A 20216-nucleotide genomic window follows, 5' to 3' on the forward strand; every position below is an offset into this window, starting at 1 on the left:
ATAAGATGCATCCAGATTTTCATCCTCTTTTTTAGGGGGGAAAAAGGTCTGTTTTATACTCTGAAAAATACGGTACCTTTATCTTCTGAGCTGAGTTGTGTTGGCAGAGTGGATTGCTGCACCTCAGCTGTTTTGCTTCCCAAGCAGTAATCGGGAAGGCAATTAATCTCTAAACTGTGCACGGGCTCAGTAACCCGGTTGTTAAACCGGTAGGATCCCGCCCCTGATTTAGGGCAGGTGTCATGGAGAAACTTCCTATTTTATGAACTTTCAGTTAAACACTTCTATGTTGCAACTTTACAAATAATCCTGATTCTTTGCATCTGACACCCTGACTGTTTTATGCACCGAGGAAAATTTCTTTGGGTTATTTGTTTTTTAAAAAAGAACAAGCATGCAGGAAAGTCTTCTTTCAATCATTGGAACAGCTTCTATATACAGCTTTTGCAGGATCTGTATGGCTGTTTTGAAAACTATCTCCCCAGTTTCCACGTGTGTATGTACAGCTCCTTTGCTTTACTAACAAGCAGTTCCACAGGTGGGATTATATGCACATGAACAGGCAAACTGGAACAGCTTTTGAAGCAGATGCGCACAAGTTCTGCACAAGATGTGGCTGCTTTAGTGACTGGAAAAGGAAGACATTTGCATCCCATCATTCCTCTGAAATGGGACTTTATCTTCACCATAAACATTGTAAAAAGGATGAAGTGCTTATATGCTTTATTTATATGCTTATTTAAAGCACATTATCTCACTTTCCTGCTTGCATTACACGAAGCTCAAAGCAGCTTGGGAGAGTTCAAACTTCCTACCTTACTGGGGATTCAGGCAGGTGAACTTAATATTGTAGCTACATTTCAGAATCGCACACACTTTTAATTACTAAGTGCAGGTAGACTGGGGCACATACAGATATTATCTATATTTAAGTAACTAGGAGAATCAATGGACAGGCTTTTCTTAGAATAAATAAAACTATAGGCTAAGCAAAAAGCAAGAAAATTGGACGCTTACCTCTAGTCATTACAATTCCTGCAAGGGATCTGTGGCATGCATGGAGGGCAGCAAAGTTATCCGTCACTTCCTGAAATTTCTCTGTAATTATTTGGTACACGGAATCAGCAAATTCCTGGAAAGACATAACCAGAAACTGTTCTATTAACTTGGCATGACCAAAGCAGCGGATTGCATCTTCAAGTTTTCTATTTTACTCATAACAGCTTGTGCCACTAACTGCAAAGAATCGCCAACTCTGCTGTTCATCTCTTTGCATTCACATGGCCTGCAAATAGGAAATACCTTCCAACTGAGGATTGGCCTGAAATAGAAGACACAGTCTTTGGAACATGGCTGCTAAGCCGCATTGCATGGCTACCAGTCTTTCCTTGATCCTACTAATGCTCTTCAGGCCGTGATTGCCTATCAAATCATTGTCAGCCGATTCAGTTTCTTTCACTTGCATTCTGACCATGATTTGTTGTCATTCAGTGCTGGTTTGAGTTTGTTTTCACTCCTTTAGATAGCAATAGCACTCACACCACTCACCAGTGGTGGGTTTTGGCTCCCGTTGTAACCAGTACACTGCAATGGGAGCCGGGCGTGCTCCCCACAATAATCCCCACAATCCAGCAATTCCTGGTCCATTCTCCAAGATCTCTGCCCCCAAGTTACCCTTAAAGTCTAAGAGCAAGGCTCAAACACACATGCCTGCACATGCTTTGTGCAACCTCCTGGCAGTGAAAGCCCACACAGCAGCATCGTTCTAGGGTCAAGACTGGATCTCAAACTTGGAAAAGTTCATGATGAATGACAAAGCAGAGGATCAAACTCCAAGGATTCTGGAGCAAAGTTCTTCTTGGAGCTGTGGAATGCCACGAAATACAACACTTGTTCCTGACAAAACTCCCTCCTTAAATGGGCATCCTCCTCCCAAGAAGTCGGGTTGCCCTGCGCTGACTCTGCCTGTCTCTGGGAGATGCATTGTTTCATCTCTGGAGCTCTGTCCCTCCCTGGTACACTGCTTGCCATTTCCATCTCCTCCCACCTTCCTTGGTGAGCCTGCGCCCTCTCTTCCTCCATGCCTACTCTTCCAAGGCTCAAAGCACCGGGGATTGCCTCGTTCCTGATGGGCCATAGTAACTGTGCCCTCTCCCTCCATTGGCCCAGCTCCATATCTTCTTCCTCCTTGGACCCGGGCTCCAATGGGGCCATGACATTCTCCCAGGAGTAATTCACTACTCAGTTCAACGTACTACACACTGTTTAGCATGGTTCTAGCTTCTGAATAGGCCTACTTAATTCAAGAGCTAGTGACTGAGATGATTTTGTGTTTCTGTTTTGATAAATTTATGATCTGACTGCTTACCAGATATCCAGGATAGGTCTAACCCAGTGATGGTGAACCCATGGCATATGTGCCAGAGGTGGCAAGCACAGCCTTCTCTGTGGGCACATGTGCTATTGCCAACTGCTCTTCTGGGATCTGTCACGCACATGCATGCTGGCCAGCTGGACAACTACTCTCTGTCGGGTTCCTGCGCGTGATGCGCACTGGAAGCTGGTCTTCCAACTGGCTGGCATGCATGCATGCACTGAGACCCAGAAGAGAGCAGCAGGTCGGTGCATTTGTGCTCCAAACCAGGTGTCCAACGTGCATGCATGTGGTGGAATCCGGAAGAGCAACTGGCTGCCAGACACATGTGCACTGGCCAATTGCTCTCTTTCATGTTCCAACATGTGCATGTGCACTGGACAGTCGGTCTTCCAGCTGTCCGGCATGCATGCACGCACTGAGAACCAGAAGAGAGCAGCTGTCCAGCATGCATGCACTCAACGGAACCCGGAAGAGCAACTGGCTGCTGTGCACATGCGCACTGGCTAGCTGCTCTCTTTTGGGTTCTGGTGCTCTGGTGTGCACGCGCTCCAGTTCTGGCACTCAGTGTAGAAAAGGTTAACCACGACAGGTCTAACCTATTGGAACTGATCTATGTCTTCCTAAACCATACACTTAAATACCGTAGTTATTTCTGGACTGTGTAGAATGGGGAAGGGGCACATGTGCCATGGCTTTGATCTGCCATGTGGCTGAGAAGATGCCATCTGCAACTTTTTAACCATCCCATTATCTTAATTTTTTTTTCCTAAGTCCAATAGGTATAAGATCTGGCTGATACCTGCCAGCAATATGTTGAAACAAGAGCCCGAGCAGAAGAGAACAGAAGCCTATTTAAATGAAGACCTGCAATTAAACATTCCATGCTGGGAAAGCACCTCGCCTTCTGCTCTAAGAAAAAGTAGCTAAATCAGAACACGCTTCCACTGAGTGCTTTGTCTCAAAAGATTTGTTCACATCCCGCATGCCATATGGTTTTAGAGCAGCTATAATAATAAGTGTTCATTAATTATTAAGCTTTGCTGTAAATAAATACAGAAAAGCTGTCTTGCTTTTCACAGTATAAGAAACAAGCCGTGCCTGCACAGATGTAAGTCATGCATTCTTTTTCCTGTTTGACATCTCCCCGATTCTCCCTCCTTCTCCCCATGTCTTTTTAAAGTGAATGTAATCATCACCCATTTCAGGGCACCAAGATATGATCTCTCCTTCCAGTGCATAGACAGCAGAAACACTCTTGTGAACTTATCTTCTCTATGACTATAACAGTCTCTTGTGGCTCTTAAATATGCTGTCAGGCCTGCAATTATATTCCTTTTAGAATTTTGGCCTGCCACACTTTCTCTCATTTCAATATGCTGTTTCATTAGTATAGTTGATGGGAGGGGGAATAGACAGGAGTGAGATTGTGGAATGTATTGTTTTCATTCTTTACTAGAAGCCAAGGTCATCCTTTGTTTCCGCACCAGTACACCTGACTGGAAGTAGCTGGGTGTGGATGCCAGCATGGAAGAGGAAGTTTGGACCATGTGATGGATTGTGGGTGTAGGGACAAGACTGGGTGGAATTGTGATGTCATTTCCAGTACTGGGATTAACACAGATGTGCTGAAGATGTCTGCTATATTAAATTGGAACAAAAAGGATCATTTTGCCTTGGACTCTGATTTAATTCTACATGATACTATAAACCCTGACATATGCCTTATGTCATGTTCAAAAATGATCTAACTTCAACGAAACTCCAAGACAGGCATAAGCTCCCATTTACCGTGTTTTCCCCAAAATAAGACAGGGTCTTATTTTCTTTTGACCCCCGAAATGAGTGCTTGGCCTTATTTTCAGGGAGGTCTTATTATTTTTGAGGAGACAGAGAGTGTGGTCACCTCATGGTTACTGCTGTGTTGCAATATTTTGGGAGGGTTTATTTTTGGAGGAGGGCTTATTTTAACATATGCGCTCAAAAGCCCGATTGGGTTTATTATCCAGGGAGGTCTTATTTTCAGGGAAACAGGGTATTAGCATAGGTATACAGGCACATCTGGGAAAACCTGAATCTGAGATTTCCAGGCTTTCCCTTAGTAAGTCAAAAGCCCAAACCCATCCCATCCCGTGACCCGACAAATGCGCGAACGTCAAAAGCGCGCCGACAAAACCGCGGGGCTAAAACCGCGATGTCAAAAGCACGCCGACAACAGCGCGCCGACAGAAGCGCAATTTAAGTTAAGGTAAGGTTTAGGGTTAGGGTTAGGGTTAGGGTTAGGGTTAGGGTTAGGGTTAGGTTTAGGGTTAGGTTTAGGGTTAGGTTTAGAGTTAGGTTTAGAGTTAGCTTTAGGGTTAGCTTTAGGGTTTGGTTTAGGGTTAGGGTTACAGCGCGCTTCTGTCGGCGCACTGTTGTCGGCGCGCTTCAGTGCTTTTTCGTCGGCGCGTTTTTGTCAGTGCGGTTTTGTCACCGTGGTTTAGTCAGGCACGCTTTTGTCGTTCGTGCATTTGTGGTGGAACCTCCCATCCATCCATCAGTCCATCATATGGTCCAATCCCAATCCATCCCAATGGAAGACATCACTCCAACCACTCCTCCTTCAGGTGCAGGAATGCCATGACTTTGATGAAAAGAAGAATGGCATTATGTCTAAGTACATTCCCTCTACTAAATCCCCCTCCTGATTTCCCAAGCACAAGGATGTGGCAGCGTGAAAGCTTCCGGGCTTAATAGGACTTCCAAAGCTGATGCCTCATTTGCAACACCTTCCAACTGCTTGAACCTATTTGTTTAGTGGACTTCAATAATCTATGAAAGACACCAATGGAAAAAGGGAAAGAAATCATCATATCTATGGATATTGGCAAAGGGACATGAGGATGCAATTGGGACACAATAATTGGGGAAAATCAGGTTCCAACACCTTCAGATCTGTTCTACCTTCTCCTAAACCCATTATTTTGACCAATCAGATCAAACAATCCTTGGATTTTAGGGTAATGCTATTTTATATAATGCTGCATATGTTTACAGCAAGATGTCAAACCTGAATTTTATTGGGATTTGGGATTGTTTGCATCCTTGGGCATTTTGACATGAATTCAGTTTGACACAGGTCAGGACTGAAGGGGAATGGAGCCTCCAGTCACATCATTCCTAACTGATCAGTCAGCCACATTCCAATGCCTGGCTAACCAGAGGAAGAGGAGGATAGATGTTGCTGAGCAATCAGCTCCCATCTTGGTTGGACAATGTGATAGTTGTTTCGGAAACTTGAGAAAACTGAAATTTATCCTGGGGTGAAAAGCCCGTGAACCAGTTAGTGCCAATATGGTGTATCTGCAGTAAATACATTTGCACTTTGAGAAAAGGAATGCTGCAGAGGTCAATTTGTGATGGATGCATTACTCGGAACCTGACATTAGACTTGAATCAGCCATGGTTCTATTTCAGAGGGTGAATCAGATGGAAGAGATCTCTTAGTTTTGTCCTTTCTGATTTTTAGTATCCCTTCAAGATAAACTGTAGAGATGACAGGGAGAAACTGTTCAGTCTGTACTGGATCTATAGCTTTTCAATCTGAATTGTCAGTCTGAATGTACTCTGTGTTGGGTTAGAACAAGATAGGTGCATTGATCCATCCATAACCAATAATTGTTGCAACTGAGATTATTGTTGCAAAAGAGATTATTTCAGTTTTGGTGCTGGATATGGTATGGAAAGAGGAAATTTTCTGAGGAACTTCAATATCCACACAGAGATTACTTCTACAGGCTACCTTCAAAGCCCAACAAGTGTCATGTACTGATGATTAATCCATGTGGGAGGTTTTGTAATGGTCAATAATAATGACCTTCTCAGCCACTCTCTTGTAACACAGTAGTCAATCTACTATTTCTTGAGAGATAAGCTTGTAGTAGCTGTTTCCCCCACTCAATGGTAGACTTATTGTAGAGCCTGATTCCAGAAGTTGATGTTATAAACTTAATTTCTAATTTCCAGGCCTGTTTAGAGAAAGCAGATTTCACTTCCACGAGAAATTCATTGACTTCATCCAGATTTTACTGCTCTATGAAACTGGACCGTGACCCGTCAAAAGCGCGGACGGCAAAAGCGCGATCGACAAAATCGCGCCTTTGACGTCATCACAGCGCGACGAAAAAGATCGAAAAATTCAAATAAAAATTAATAAAAATTAAATTAAAGCAAGCCGATTCACATAAAGGTAAGGGTTAGGGTTAGGGTTAGGGTTAGGGTTAGGGTTAGGGTTAGGTTAAGGGTTAGGGTTAGCTTTAGAGCGTTAGCGTTAGCATTAGGGTTAGGATAAGGGTTAGCGTTAGGTTTTTCGTTACTTTAACGGTTAGGTTTAGGGTTAGGTTTAGGGTTAGGTTAAGGGTTAGGTTTAGGGTTAGGTTTAGGGTTAGGTTTGGGGGGCTTAGGGTAAGGTTTTCGCTTTATTTTTACATTTTTCGATCTTTTTCGTCGTGCTGTGATGACATCACAGCGCGCTTTTGTCGAGCGCGATTTTGTCCTACGCGCTTTTGTGGTGGAACCAAACTGGACTGCCACTAAATGCAAAAGTAAGTACATTGACAAACATTTTGTTATCATATATTTTGGCAGCTGTTCAGTTTCTGGTGAATTTGAATCACAGGCTTTGGAATTTAAAGATTTCTATGGAGAGTTTGTCTAAGAATCATCTGCAACAATGCTATCTGCTAACTGAAATATTTAAGCCACACACACACAAATGGATGCAATGATGGCATTGTAGAGACCCATCAATATTAAATAGATGGAGAAACATTTTCAGCATTATATGTTCTAGACCACGTTTGTGGACATGATCCACATAAACAATCTGATTTTCATTAATTATTTCTGCTTTTTGTTAATTGTTGCTGATTTTTTTTAAAATTCCAATGTCAATTGCAATTCCATCTGTTCAATGTCAAGAGGTGTAATGTGTGTTTAATTATTTCATTTTAATTCTATCATGATAACTTTCTGAAGGGCCTTGAAGGACACAGAGAGAAAAATCCAAATTTACAGGGAAATTTTTCTTGACATCAAACAGGATGGACAGCGAAATCTAAAGAGAATTCATCCATTAAGGGAAATTGTGATAGAAAAAGGTGAGAATGATTCAATCCTGCAAATCAATAAAAGAAAGTGTATTCTTTTTTTAAAAGATCAAATTATAACCTTAATTTTTTTTCTAATCCTACAGCCTGATCACCATTCCTTCTATAGTGTCTTACATATAAGCATCAGGTTTACAAAGAATTCATTAATTCAGAGGGACATATAGCTTGTGGAAAAATTATTGTTAAAACATTAGAAAGAACACATACATTTTAACAAACACAATTAGATATCCCAGTAAACCCACTTTTCTTTACTCAATTTGGCAATTCAATTCCAAAGCAAATGAACACAAAGAAATCAAATCATGGCCTAATCGCCAGAAAAAGATGATCAAAGTTAGGCTGAGAAAAGACTGACTGGGAATTTTTTTAAAGAACTGTAAATTCCTTGCAGGAGAATCAGAAGAAATAACAATGGGTGTTCCTTAAAAAAAAAGCAGAACACAATGTAAGAAGAAAACAACTTGATTGTTTTAGAGAAACAACAGCAACCTACCTACCAGTGGTGGGTTTCAAATTTTTTTAGAACCTCTTCCGTAGGTGTGGCCTGCTTTGTGGGAGTGGCTTGCTGGCCATGTGACTGGGTGGGAATGGCTTGCCAGTCATGTGACTGGGTGGGCGTGGCCAACTTGTAAAATGTGGTGAAACTCACTTAACAACACTCTTGCTTAGCAACCAAAATGTTGGCTCAGAAACTCTGGCATTTGAAGCACACGTCTTAAAGCTGTTAAGTTACAAGACACTTGCACCCCTAACCCTTTAGAAAAAAACCCCCAGGGGTGTTCAAACATGACAGCTTTAAGTCTTGTGGACTTCAACTCCCAGAATTTGTCCTCTCGCTCTTCATCTTGATCATGTGCGGACGGGCAGGGGGAGGGAGCTGGAACCAGTTCTAAATGGCATTGTAGATTTGTGGAACCTCTTCTATAGAAGAGGTGAGAACTGGCAGGAACTCACCCCTGCTACCTACCTGCCTACACACACACACTCTCTCCCTACCTACCTACTGTATTTCTCTCTGTGTCTCTGTCTCTGTCTCTGTCTCTCTCTCTCACTCTCTCTCCCTCCCTCCCTAACTATTCTCTCCCTACTTACCTACTGTATTTCTCTCTGTGTCTCTGTCTCTGTCTCTGTCTCTCTCTCTCACTCTCTCTCCCTCCCTCCCTAACTATTCTCTCCCTACTTACCTACTGTATTTCTCTTTCTTTCTCTCCCTCTCTATCCCTTTATCTACCTACCTACTTTTTTTAAAAAATTGCCTCTTCAAAACCTTGGTGCATCTTATCATCCGAAAAATACGGTGCTTCCCACCTTATGGTTTTTCCAGAGAGCTCTATTCATAAAGTCTATTTCTATTTGAATCCTTTTTCTATATCACCAATAGAAAAGCCACAAACACTTTGTTGCTTTAGCAAAATCTTTTTGATATTCTCAGATTCTGGAAGCATAGAGCCAAGGCCAAGTTATGGCGTTTGAGCCAGCAAATTAAACACAAATATGCCTTTATACCAAAAGTTTGCTTTTGGTCTTTAGGGCCTAGTCTTAAAGATCAGCTGATCAAACCTTTCCGGATTTGGGGGCAAGCAGAAGGGGGATAGGGGATGGTTCTTCATGAGTGAGGATGGGCAGTATGTACACAGCTCCATTTGCACAAGTGGTGTGTATGCTTGCCCACCCACTGCTTCTGTGATTCAATTTTGAAGAGGCCCAGGCCCATTAGAGGGTCATGACCTGGGGGTTGGGGACCCTTGCTATAAATGGCCAGGGGATGTTTTATTTAGGTTTTATGGTTAATTCTTAATTCTTCAGTTTTCATGGATCTCCCAGAGAAACTCCACAGTCCTTGTTCAGCAATTGTTATCTGAATGGGCTCTGAGGGCCGCAGAATATAGGCATATGTTGTTGGTTTTCTTGAAGCAGAAATACAATAGAAAATCTGATAACTAATGATTTACTGACCTTTTCTCACATCTCCAAGTAGGGTGCCTGTTTTTCTGATTGGGTTTGAATCTGACCTAATTGTCTTATGAAATGTTTTATCCCCTTGTTTTGTTCTACGAAGAAAGCTCTATTTGTTGGTGACTTTAATGTTGACAGCAGATAATCTCTGTTGGAAATGTGATTGTTTCTCAATCTGTGTTTCTGAATATTTCTTAATAGGCAACAATTGGAAAAGTCCATTCACTTATCGTTCAACCAGCTATTTATTCATTTCTCTCCTTTGTTATTTTTACAAATAACTCAAGATGGCAAACATATCCAACGCATCTTTGTCCTCCTATTTTCCCTACAGCAACAATATCCCAGTGAAATGGGTTGGGCTGACAGTAAGTGACGGGCTCAAAATGACCCAGCTGGCAGGACTAAAACTCATAGTCTCCTGCTTTCTAGGCCAGCTCCTTAACTGCTAGACCTAACAGAGTCTCTTGATTTATTAGATTATTAGTCCATTCAATTTACAATCATTTCCATCAATTACAATGTTTCAAATAAAATGTGTTTTTCATGGTTCTGAACCAAGCATTTTCTTGTGCTCTAGTACAAAGCAATGGCCCTTCTCCAAGGGAAATCCTTACACCGTAGACTCCATTGAGTCTGATGATAACCTTGATGCCTAGAGTGGAAATTGGCACAAGAAGGAAAATAAACCCCATGTAGAAGCTGAGATAGGTCCAATCCTTGGACGCTTAATTTCCTTTCTCTCATGATGTGCTTGCAAGACTGAGCACTGCCAATTCTGTTAATACCACATTGTTGTGCTAAATGAAGCATAAGCCATGATACTCTTCAAAAATGACACTTGTTTAATTATACTGTTAAAATTACACTCTAGAATAGGGGAAGTACTGGGAGTTTGTGATAAAAAAGCAAGTAACGGGAAACACTAGAGAACAGAAAAATGTCTACTTTGCCTTTTTGCTAACTTGCTATTATGGGTAACCATTTTTATTTTGTACAGAATGAATCAAGGGAGTAATATTATTTTTTTCATGCAATTCTGTAATCCATTAAAAAAATAATCCTTAGAGTTTTATTTTTAAAGGGTTTGGTTTTATTTGCTTTCAAAAAAACCCCAACTGCTTTATTTACATGCAGGGAAAAAATGCCTCTTAAAAATATCTACATATTATTTACATTATCTTAATCAAGATCTATATTATAACAGGGAGTTTTGAATGCAATAATGCAGTATTCTTAACATGTTGGGGAAAATTAAATGAGCTCAAAATGAACTCTTGCATAGAAATCATATCCATGTCACTAGATTAATTGGTCTTTGTTTCTGATTAAGGAGGCTTCTCCTTACATTCTTATTTTTGAGTGCCATCTCAGCGAACCTCTGACGATATACATAGAGAACAAATAATTAAATTATGGAACTTAATGCTGGATCATCAGCAAAAAGTAACATTTATTCACATCTTACTGCTTATTTCAAATGGCATAAATAAATGAAATATGCTCTATTTGCAATGGCAGTCTTTGGGGAAAAACTGACATTCAACAGGAATTTTGAATGGATATTAAAATCAATAGATTATTAGGGGAAAAAGTCTTTAGTAAACATTTTCTGTTCAAATCCTGTCTTTGGGCTTATTGGACTCAAATATTAAAAAGGTTAGATTTGCATACGGGCGGGATAAAATATTCTCCTAAACAAGCACCATCAAAGACCGCTGTTTCTTTTTTGCTACTCCAGCGCTTTCTGTTGACATTTGGAGGCAAATGTAAAGCATAGCAAATGGAAAATTTGAGGAATATCTCCCCATTGGCAATAAGGGATTTATGCTGGCTTAAATACACAACCTCAGCCTCATCTCCAGCCTTTTTACATCAAATAGGAAAAAGAAACACTGGTTTCTTTTATTTCAAAAATCAATATAAACCTAGGATTTCTTGTATTTCCAGCTTTTCGAATTTAGCTTTTACTGTTTGGTGTCATGAAAACTTTTCTCATCTTGGAAAGGTGGTTGGACTTCTTCTTTATCCTGACATTTTAGTATACTTTCCCACACCTTGAAGCTTTCTAGAGGCGCTCTCTCCCTCACTCAATATTATAAATGATTGCTGTCTGAGTTTCATAAGGACGTAGCAAAATATTCCTAACTATTAACTAACTAAAGATAACTACTTTAGAAGGGCAGATGAGTCATTGAGGAGCAATATATTTTTTCTTCAATTAAGAGGTGTGATAATATTATTCACTTTTTAATTAGTAGTGAACATACCTACTTGACAAGAAACTAATCTGCCCATTGATTTACATCACTTCAAGCGAAGGTGGTAACTTTTTTTCCAAACCTCTTTGATTGGTCATTTGTCCTGGAATTGTTTTGAAACTATCAAAACACTTTTCTACTCATGCTTCTGATGTAAATTATGTCTGGGAATGGGGTGGGGGGAAAAGTGTCTTGTTCACTGCTGGAGTGATTGTAATTCTCTCAGATATTTGCTTCATAAAACATTTTGCAATCCATAAAAGTTATTCAACAGCCGCCATCACTGGCTATCAGTAGACCAATCAACCAGCAGGAAGGCACTACATAAATGTGAATTCATAGAGCACACATTCCAGTAGAGAGAAATTTCCTGACGATGGGCTCCAGCATGAGTCCGAAAAGCTTGGAAGAGTAAACCTCTGGTCCCGATGACCGATCCAGATTGGATCTTGCATAAACGTTATTTGTTTGGCTTTTTTCACATTTATTGAAAAATAGACAACCTGTGATTCCCTGGCTCCTCATTTCAGAGATATTTCCTCAATGCCTTAAAAAAAATGGGAGGACTTCTAATCTTGAAAAGGTCTAAAAAATTCCGCAAGATATTCAAAGAAGTCTGCCTTGAAAGTAGTCCATGCTAAACTGCATAGCACAATCAAACATGAGGAACCGATCCCAGAAAATGTTCTATGATATTTTGCATTATGTCATAAAGGTTTTATAAAATTTTCCAATTCCTTGAAAGTTGGATTTTGGACACATTCTGTAAGTTAGCCCATTTGAAGTATCTTGGTTCAAAAAGAGGGATGACACCTCTCGCTGTCATTTATTATATGCAGACAAGAGAAAGCAATAGGATTTGATAGCCGGACACCAGAAAGAAGAAAGCACATAATGGTATAACAGAGTTGGAAGGGACCTTGGAGGTCTTAGGACAGTGATAGTGAACCTTTTCGGCACTCAGTGCCAAAAAGGGAGTGCACATATGCTCATCAGAGCCGCAACCCAGAAGAGGAGCTGACCATGTGCATGCCAGAAAATGAACTTCTGGTTTCCAGCCTATCTTGCATTACTGGCATGCATACAAGTGCGATGTTCAGGTGGCTGGCACTCATGCTCAGACCAGCTCTTCCAATTTCCGGCACTGCCACATGCATGAAGGCCAGCTGGTCTGCGCATGCACGCCATAAACTTGGAAGAGGAATAGGTGATAATGCATGTTCCATATGCCACTTTGGGCATGCGTGCCATAGGTTTGCCATCACAGTCTTAGGAGAATGTATACCTTTTTGAACAGAAGGTGGTCCAGTTTGTTCTATAAAGATCTCCAATGATGGAACACCCACAATTTTTGGAGGCAAATCATTCCACTGATTGATTTTTTTTTTCACTCTCAGGAAATTTCTCCTTAGTTCTAGGTTGGATCTGTCCTTGATGGGTTTCCATCTTTTTCTTTTTTGCCTGGCTCTCAGGTGATTTGGAGAATAGATTGACCACCTCCTTTCTGTAACAACTCCTCAAATATTGGAACACTGCTATCAAGTCAACCCTATCAAATCAACTCCCTTCATTAGAGTAGACATACCCTGTTCCTGCAACCATTCATTGTATGTTTTATCCTTCATTCCCCTAATCATCTTTGCTGCTCTTCTCTGCAGTCTTTCTGGAGTCTCAACATCCTTTTTGTATCTGGTAACCAGTGCAGCATAAAGGGAAACTAACTAACCAGTTTTGTTGTATGCATGATGTACAATGACAATAAAGGCTGTACTATACTATAAAACTATTTCTTCACATGATTTTGATGCTATCCCTTTGTCAGGTATTAGACTAGGAGTGCTTGGATTTTTTGCAGTTATACTTAAGTCATTGACTACTAGGACAAAACTTCTGAGATGTCAAACTTTATTGTTTAACTTTGTGGACAATATTTCACGGCTAACATATCAAGACAATATAAATGGCAAGATATTTATATCTTGAACTTAATAATGGATAGGCATTTACTGCTTTATGTAAACATGATCTCTCTCTTTCCAAATTATTCACTTTTAAAATTGGTGTTTTACTGAGAAATGGAAGAGTGGACACTTTTTTTTTTTTAAAAAAATCTATTTTAAGGTGGAAGCATCTTAAATTGATATAAATATAGCATTAATACATTTGTGAAGTATTGATTGAATAATCCCATAGCACCGGTCTCTGTGTAAGTATAAATTGGCTAGTGAGAAAAGGAAGAATATGAAATTTATACAAAAGCTAAAGGATACTACTGTATCCTTCATTCATTTCTTGTTTTCTCAATATTCTTTTTCAAAATCAAGACCAGGAGCCAGGAGCACCAGGTACCATTCCGGTACAGTGCTCCGGAGGGCCGACCCACCCGCCTGTACTCCTTACCGGTATTTGAGGTTTTTGGGGCTTTCACGCATGAACACAGAGCGTACGATGCCTGCGTGACCCTCCGCCGAGCAGCTGGAGTGTCGCGGAGGCATCATGGAGCGTCGTGGGCAATAAGTATGCATGCGCACGCTGCGCACGTTAATGTGGTGGACTCCTGGCCCCAATGCACCGTACCAGTTGCAACAGGATCTGGAACCTACCACTGATCAAGACATAATTGTTGCATCCATATGGGATGACTTTTAATAAGTCCAAGAGCAATGATGTTCGGGCACTTGTGATTAAATTGTAAAGAATACTTTGAGTCACGATTCACATGTTTTCTTCTCATTGACATTATTCACTGCAATGTCTCTAGTTCGTTGCAAAGCCAGAAGTTGTAATAGATATCCTGCTATTTCTTCTCATTTGTAGGAACTTCCTGTAACTATCCACATGAGCGCCAAGGATTTACAACTTTCTGCCCTGTTCTTGATTTCTTCCACTTAGGCAGAAATAGGAAATATTTTAGAAAGGCCATTGGAACCTATGAATTGACAATGATGAAGGCATTTTGACATGGGGATTTTCAAGTTATGCAAGTCAACCTCAGTTGAATGCTTATAGAGAGAAAAGAGAGATTGAAGAAACTTATCTGATGCCAATCCAGTTACAGTCTTGAGTTCATACCTGAATATGTTTCTGTCTCATATTCCTAAGATTGATCAGCAGAATCAACATGCTTTTGGGAAGATTGGGAAGCCAGGCTCTGCCTATCACAAGCCAGGACAAAGGGTGAGTGATGGAGGAGTAACACCTCTTTAAAAAACCTTGGTCCAGCTGGCCCAGCTGATAGCACCTCGTAAGGTCCCCTTTCCAGGGTTACAGGAGAAGACGGTCAATGGTTTTGAAGGCAGAAGAGGGCTCTATGCCCCAACGGCAGATAAAGCAGCATTACAAACCTCCACTGCCTTGTGACTATATCCACTACTGGAAAAGGCTTCAGGATTCAACCTTGAGAAAAAATCCAGAGCCGGAATCCCAGGAGCAGTTCATGACTGTGTATAACCACATTCTGGTAACTCCTGCGATGAAGCTGGAACCAATCGTATTGGCTCTGCTGTTCCATTGGACTATTTCGGCGACATGGAGGGGGGGATCTGCTGCTTGGGTAACAGTCTATCCTCAATATTAATCTACCCAGGCCTCGTGCTGGAGAGGACACTCCAGATTTGACCTCTTTCCAGAACACGATACCATAATCCTTTAAGACTGATGGATGCCAATGCAATGCAATGATCACCAGAAATTTCATTCTGGTGAACATTACAGAATCCACTGTAATAAGAAACAATTGCTGAGTACAGACGATTGTATTTTAATAATTCACCCTTCCTATGATGAGGAAGCCGCACTTATAACATTCAGCCAAAGAGCCTATATTGTGAATAGTAGGCAATAGCTACTTTTCTCATAGGCATAGCTTGTGTTGCATTCATCACAATTTATTGCTAACCCTTGAATAAGGACAATTGTAATCATATCACCACCACCATCATTACATTTTCTTCTTTGTTGGCACAATGCTGTTTTTTTTTTTTACTAATTTTCCTTGCGCAACTTGATCCAAAGATACCCTCTCTCCCCCCTCCCTTCTTTCAATGGGATTGGAGAGGAAGCAAACATGTAAACTCAGTGGGACCCAAAATGTATCCCTGTATGAGTTTTACTGTACAGTTTAAATCAAAGCCTAGCAATCTTAAATAAAATACTCTTGTGTACCAATGAACAAAGAATCTCCTTGCAAACTTTAGGAACAAGTAGGATGACATTCAGACAATAAGCAGTAAAAGTCAGTGTCATCTTTAAGATATTCAACACCAACTATTGTAAAGATAATGATGAATCTCATATGGAAAATCCCAACTGTCCATTCCAATTAATGCTATTTATATTAAGTGACCATTTGTAAACAATATGTTGTTTACCTTATTTATCTAAATGCCTATGGAGATTCTCAGTCATCCAGGTCATGGTTGACCCAAAGCTGCATTTTCAAAAGGCAACTGGACATTCTTGGTTTTTTTCCTTGAAACAGAAACTTTTTCAGTTTCGCTTCTCAGCCAAAAATTGTCATCAGAACTGAAAAAGCTTCTTGGACGAGAAGCGAAATTGTCTTCAAGAAAAAAAAGAAAGAAAGTCCAGTTGCCTTTTGAAAAAGCACCTTTGGGACTTATTTGTGTAATGACATCATTAAACGGCAGGTGAGTACTCTCAAATGTAATAGTCATTTGTTAACAGACATGTGTTTTCCCAAATAGTCCTTTAAATTGAGGATTCACCATAAATTATGCATATAAGAAGCATGCTTCTACCCCCCACCCAATGAAGTTTCTTTCAGCAGGTTTCCTCAGCATCATAGACAAATATTTATGAGTGTAAGCTGAATAGTACTGGTTACATTCCAATCTTAAATAAAAAGCAAAATATTTTAAGAACAAACTATATAAATACTGAGAAGGAAGTTAGCACCCATCCATCTTCTGAAAAAATGAAATATCCTAGGAAATATTGAAAAGGAAGAGGGTTATATTTCCCTAGATTAGAAGTGGCAAAACATGCTTTTTTAAGGCAGGGAGCAAACTCACTCTTAGTAGCCCTCACCTTCCTCAATAGCCCACAGTTGATGTCCTTAAGAGAGAAAGAGATAGCTAGGTCTATTCATAGGGAAATGTCCTCACCCAAGATTCAACAATGGTAGGATTAGCCCTCTACCCATCTCACCACATGGCACCTGGAAAGATTTCATCAGCCAGCAATGGCTGAAGCAAGCCTGGGACACAGACAGCCTACAAAGTTAGCTAAGTTCCCTGAGCCCTGGGAGTCTGACAACCAATCAGGGTACATTTCTTACACAGGAACAGGAAACTCTTAAGGTGGGGCCCAACAGAGGCCATAAAACTCAGAGATTCTCAGCACCTCTTCCCTGTTCTCTCACGAGCTCCAAGGCATTAAACCATCTTTCCAAGCAGCCTCCATGTTTCCAGTGTCTTTCTTCCCACTTGGAACTGAACCCAGATGGACATTTTCCCCAACAACTGTTTTGGGGATTTATATATAGCCATGATGACGAATCTATGGCACATGTGCCAGAGGTAGCACGCAGCGCCCTCTCTGATGGCATGCGAGCCGTCACTCCAGTTCAGTTCTGCATGCGTATGTGCCTTCTGCCAGCCAGAACGAAGGGGGGGCATGCACAGGGGGTGTGCACAGGGGGTCGGGCACACATGGGGAGGTGGCGCATGTCCCAGGAGGTGCATTGAATTTTGGTGCTTCATGCGCTTTGGCACTCGGTCCGGAAAAGGTTAGCCATCACTGATATATACTGTATTTTTGCTTGTGTTTTGTTTCTTCTAAACAAGCAGGCTGGATGGACCCAGTTACTTTGGGGAAGGGTGCCCATTATGAACCTTTGAAAACAAAATGGCTAGGGATACATGACCATGGAGAAAATCTGTCTAGGGTCATTGGGAGTTGAAAATGTCTTTATGCTACATAATCAAACAATTAGAAATTTTAAATTCACATTCATATGTTAATAGTGATGATGTTAACAGACCAGTCTCTCCATCTGGGCTCAGTTCATTGCTGTTTTCCCTGTCGTATCACTTTAAAAACATGCAAATTGGCCCCATTTCAATGAGTTGAGAGAAAATAAGCCTTTTTAACTGGAAAAAAACCCCACAGTTGTTCCCTAAAGTAAAGCTGAATTGTTGTGCTTGGGGAGTTTGTGTGCGTGTCAATTGTGACATTATTTTTGCATTTTATTGCTTGGGTAATAGAGAACATGACAGCCAATTTTGCAGAATAATTCCTGAAATCAGTCCATTCTCTATCAGCAAGTGTCAAGAGAGAATTAAAAAGAAAGAGATAAACCAGAAGATGGGACTGTTTTAGAAACGGATGGTACTTTACTGGTGCCTAGCTCCTTAACTTGCACCTATAGGAGATAAATGCAAGGTTGGTGGTAAGGAATGAATAATGCAACACAAAAAAATTGAGATTTTTTTTTTTTACAATTTGTAGTATGTTCCAACTGTGTTGGGACAAGTCTCAGTTGTCAAGCTGTTGTACTACCACAGAGATTACATTAGCACAACTGGGGCTTATGTAACTAGATAAGAGCTCTATAAAATCACTAACACTTGGGAATAGCTAACTTCTAAAACAGCCTTTTATGTGCTACACAAAATAAAATTAGATTTCCAGTTCATATTGCAAACGTGTTCTTGGTAGTAAAAATCCATACTTTGTCTAATCTAAGAAACACCTCAATTTCCCCTCCTTTTCTTTCTCACTTTATAAATCCATATTAATGGTCTTCTCACACACAATAGTACCCATACTCCTCATCCTTCCTAATTTTTGTTACAAAAGTGCCAGTGTTTGAGTTTGGTTAAGGTTTATCCTCTTGTTACAATAACTCTTGACTACATTTTCTAAGCAAATCTTAATGCAGGATTCAACTAATCACCAACTATTTTGATCCTAAACATTTGGATACCTATATTTTCACCAAGAATTATTTTGAATATATATATATATATTCATATACACACACACACACACACACACACACACACACACACATATATGTACATACACACACACACATACACATACACACATACATACATACATACATACATACATACATACATACATACATACATATATATTCAAAAGGAGAAAGGTAAAATGAGAATAAAGGTCCCAAGCATTATATTTTATATATTAAACATAATGTAGTGCTATGCATAAATTCATAATGTTATGCAATAAAATTATAAATAATTAAGTCAATTTATTCAGAGAAAAAAGGATATTCACAAAATGAAGTGGTATATATTGTCCAAACTTCCCTGGTTAGATATTTTTTTTTAGGATTTTTTAGGATTTTGAGGATTTATATGCCGCCCTTTTCCCTGAGGGGACTCAGGGCGGCTTACAACAATGAGGGGAAGGGAGTGCAAGACAAGACTTAAAAGAAAAAGAATCGTGAATAAAAGAAAATTATCCATAAAAACACAACATTCACTCAACATTCGGGCGGGGTGAGAGTAATCCTATCCCCAGGCCTGACGGGATAGCCAGATCTTGAGGGCTGTGCGGAAGGCCTGGACTGTGGTGAGGGTACGGATCTCCACGGGGAGGTTGTTCCATAATGTCGGAGCTGCAACTGAGAAGGCTCTCCTCCGCGTAGTCGCCAGTCGGCACTGACTGGCGGATGGAATTCGGAGGAGGCCTACTCTGTGCGATCTGATGGGACTCAGGGAGCTGATTGGCAGGAGGCGGTCTCTCAAATAGTCAGATCCACTACCATGGAGCGCTTTATAGGTGGTAAGTAAGACCTTGAAGTGCACCCGACGATCAACAGGTAGCCAGCGCAGCTCACGGAGGATTGGTGTTATATGGGCGAACCGTGGTGCGCCCATGATCACTCGCGCGGCCGCGTTCTGAACTAGCTGAAGTCGCCGGATGCTCTTCAAGGGCAGCCCCATGTAGAGCACATTGCAGTATATTTTTGAGCTTATATAAAATTTATCCAAAGAGCTTTATAGTTATTGTGTCCAGACCACAGATAGGAAAACAGGGACAGTAAAAACATGACAAGTTCAAAGCCATCAAATAATTCAGTGACAAATTAGTATTTGTAACCAACTCCTCAAGACTCCATTGTAATACTTGGCTATAAATCTAATTCTAATTCAAGATCCTTTGCAGCCAAGTTTTCCAATAACTGGCGTTGTTTTTAGTAGCCAAAGGGAATACTGAAGTATGATTCCATGATTACTCTGCACCAGTGGTGGGCTCCTAACCGGTTTATTACCAGTTCGCTGAGAGGGCGTTTTGCATGCACGCTGCTTGCTTTGCTTGCGCGGCCACCCACTACGCATTGCTACGCGTGCACAGTTGACTAAAAACTGTTCTGCACATGCGCTGAAACATGACAGCGATGGCAGAAGAGATCAAGGAACCGATTAGGGGGCGTGGCAGGCCTGGGCGTTCCAGTGACCCAGGCTGCCATAC

The 20216-nt window shown here is 40.8% G+C and overlaps 1 protein-coding gene across 2 annotated transcripts in view; it reads right to left on the reverse strand.

The window, feature by feature from the left end:
- The window catches only part of ADARB2 (adenosine deaminase RNA specific B2 (inactive)), a 511321-nt gene that overhangs the window by 77679 nt on the left and 413426 nt on the right, over window positions 1-20216 (reverse strand). For both annotated transcript variants that reach the window (XR_015696318.1, XM_014052563.2), the window contains exon 5: window positions 1018-1132. Coding sequence is in view for 1 of the 2 variants with exons in the window: in XM_014052563.2 (XP_013908038.2) it covers window positions 1018-1132 (115 nt within the window). In the remaining variant the exon portion in view is untranslated. The remainder of the gene's footprint in view (window positions 1-1017; window positions 1133-20216) is intronic.

The sequence above is a fragment of the Thamnophis sirtalis genome, unplaced genomic scaffold, assembly GCF_051295495.1.
Source record: "Thamnophis sirtalis isolate CommonGarterSnake01/CBP01778 unplaced genomic scaffold, rThaSir2_p1.2 scaffold_4, whole genome shotgun sequence".
NCBI classification, from domain to species: domain Eukaryota; kingdom Metazoa; phylum Chordata; class Lepidosauria; order Squamata; family Natricidae; genus Thamnophis; species Thamnophis sirtalis.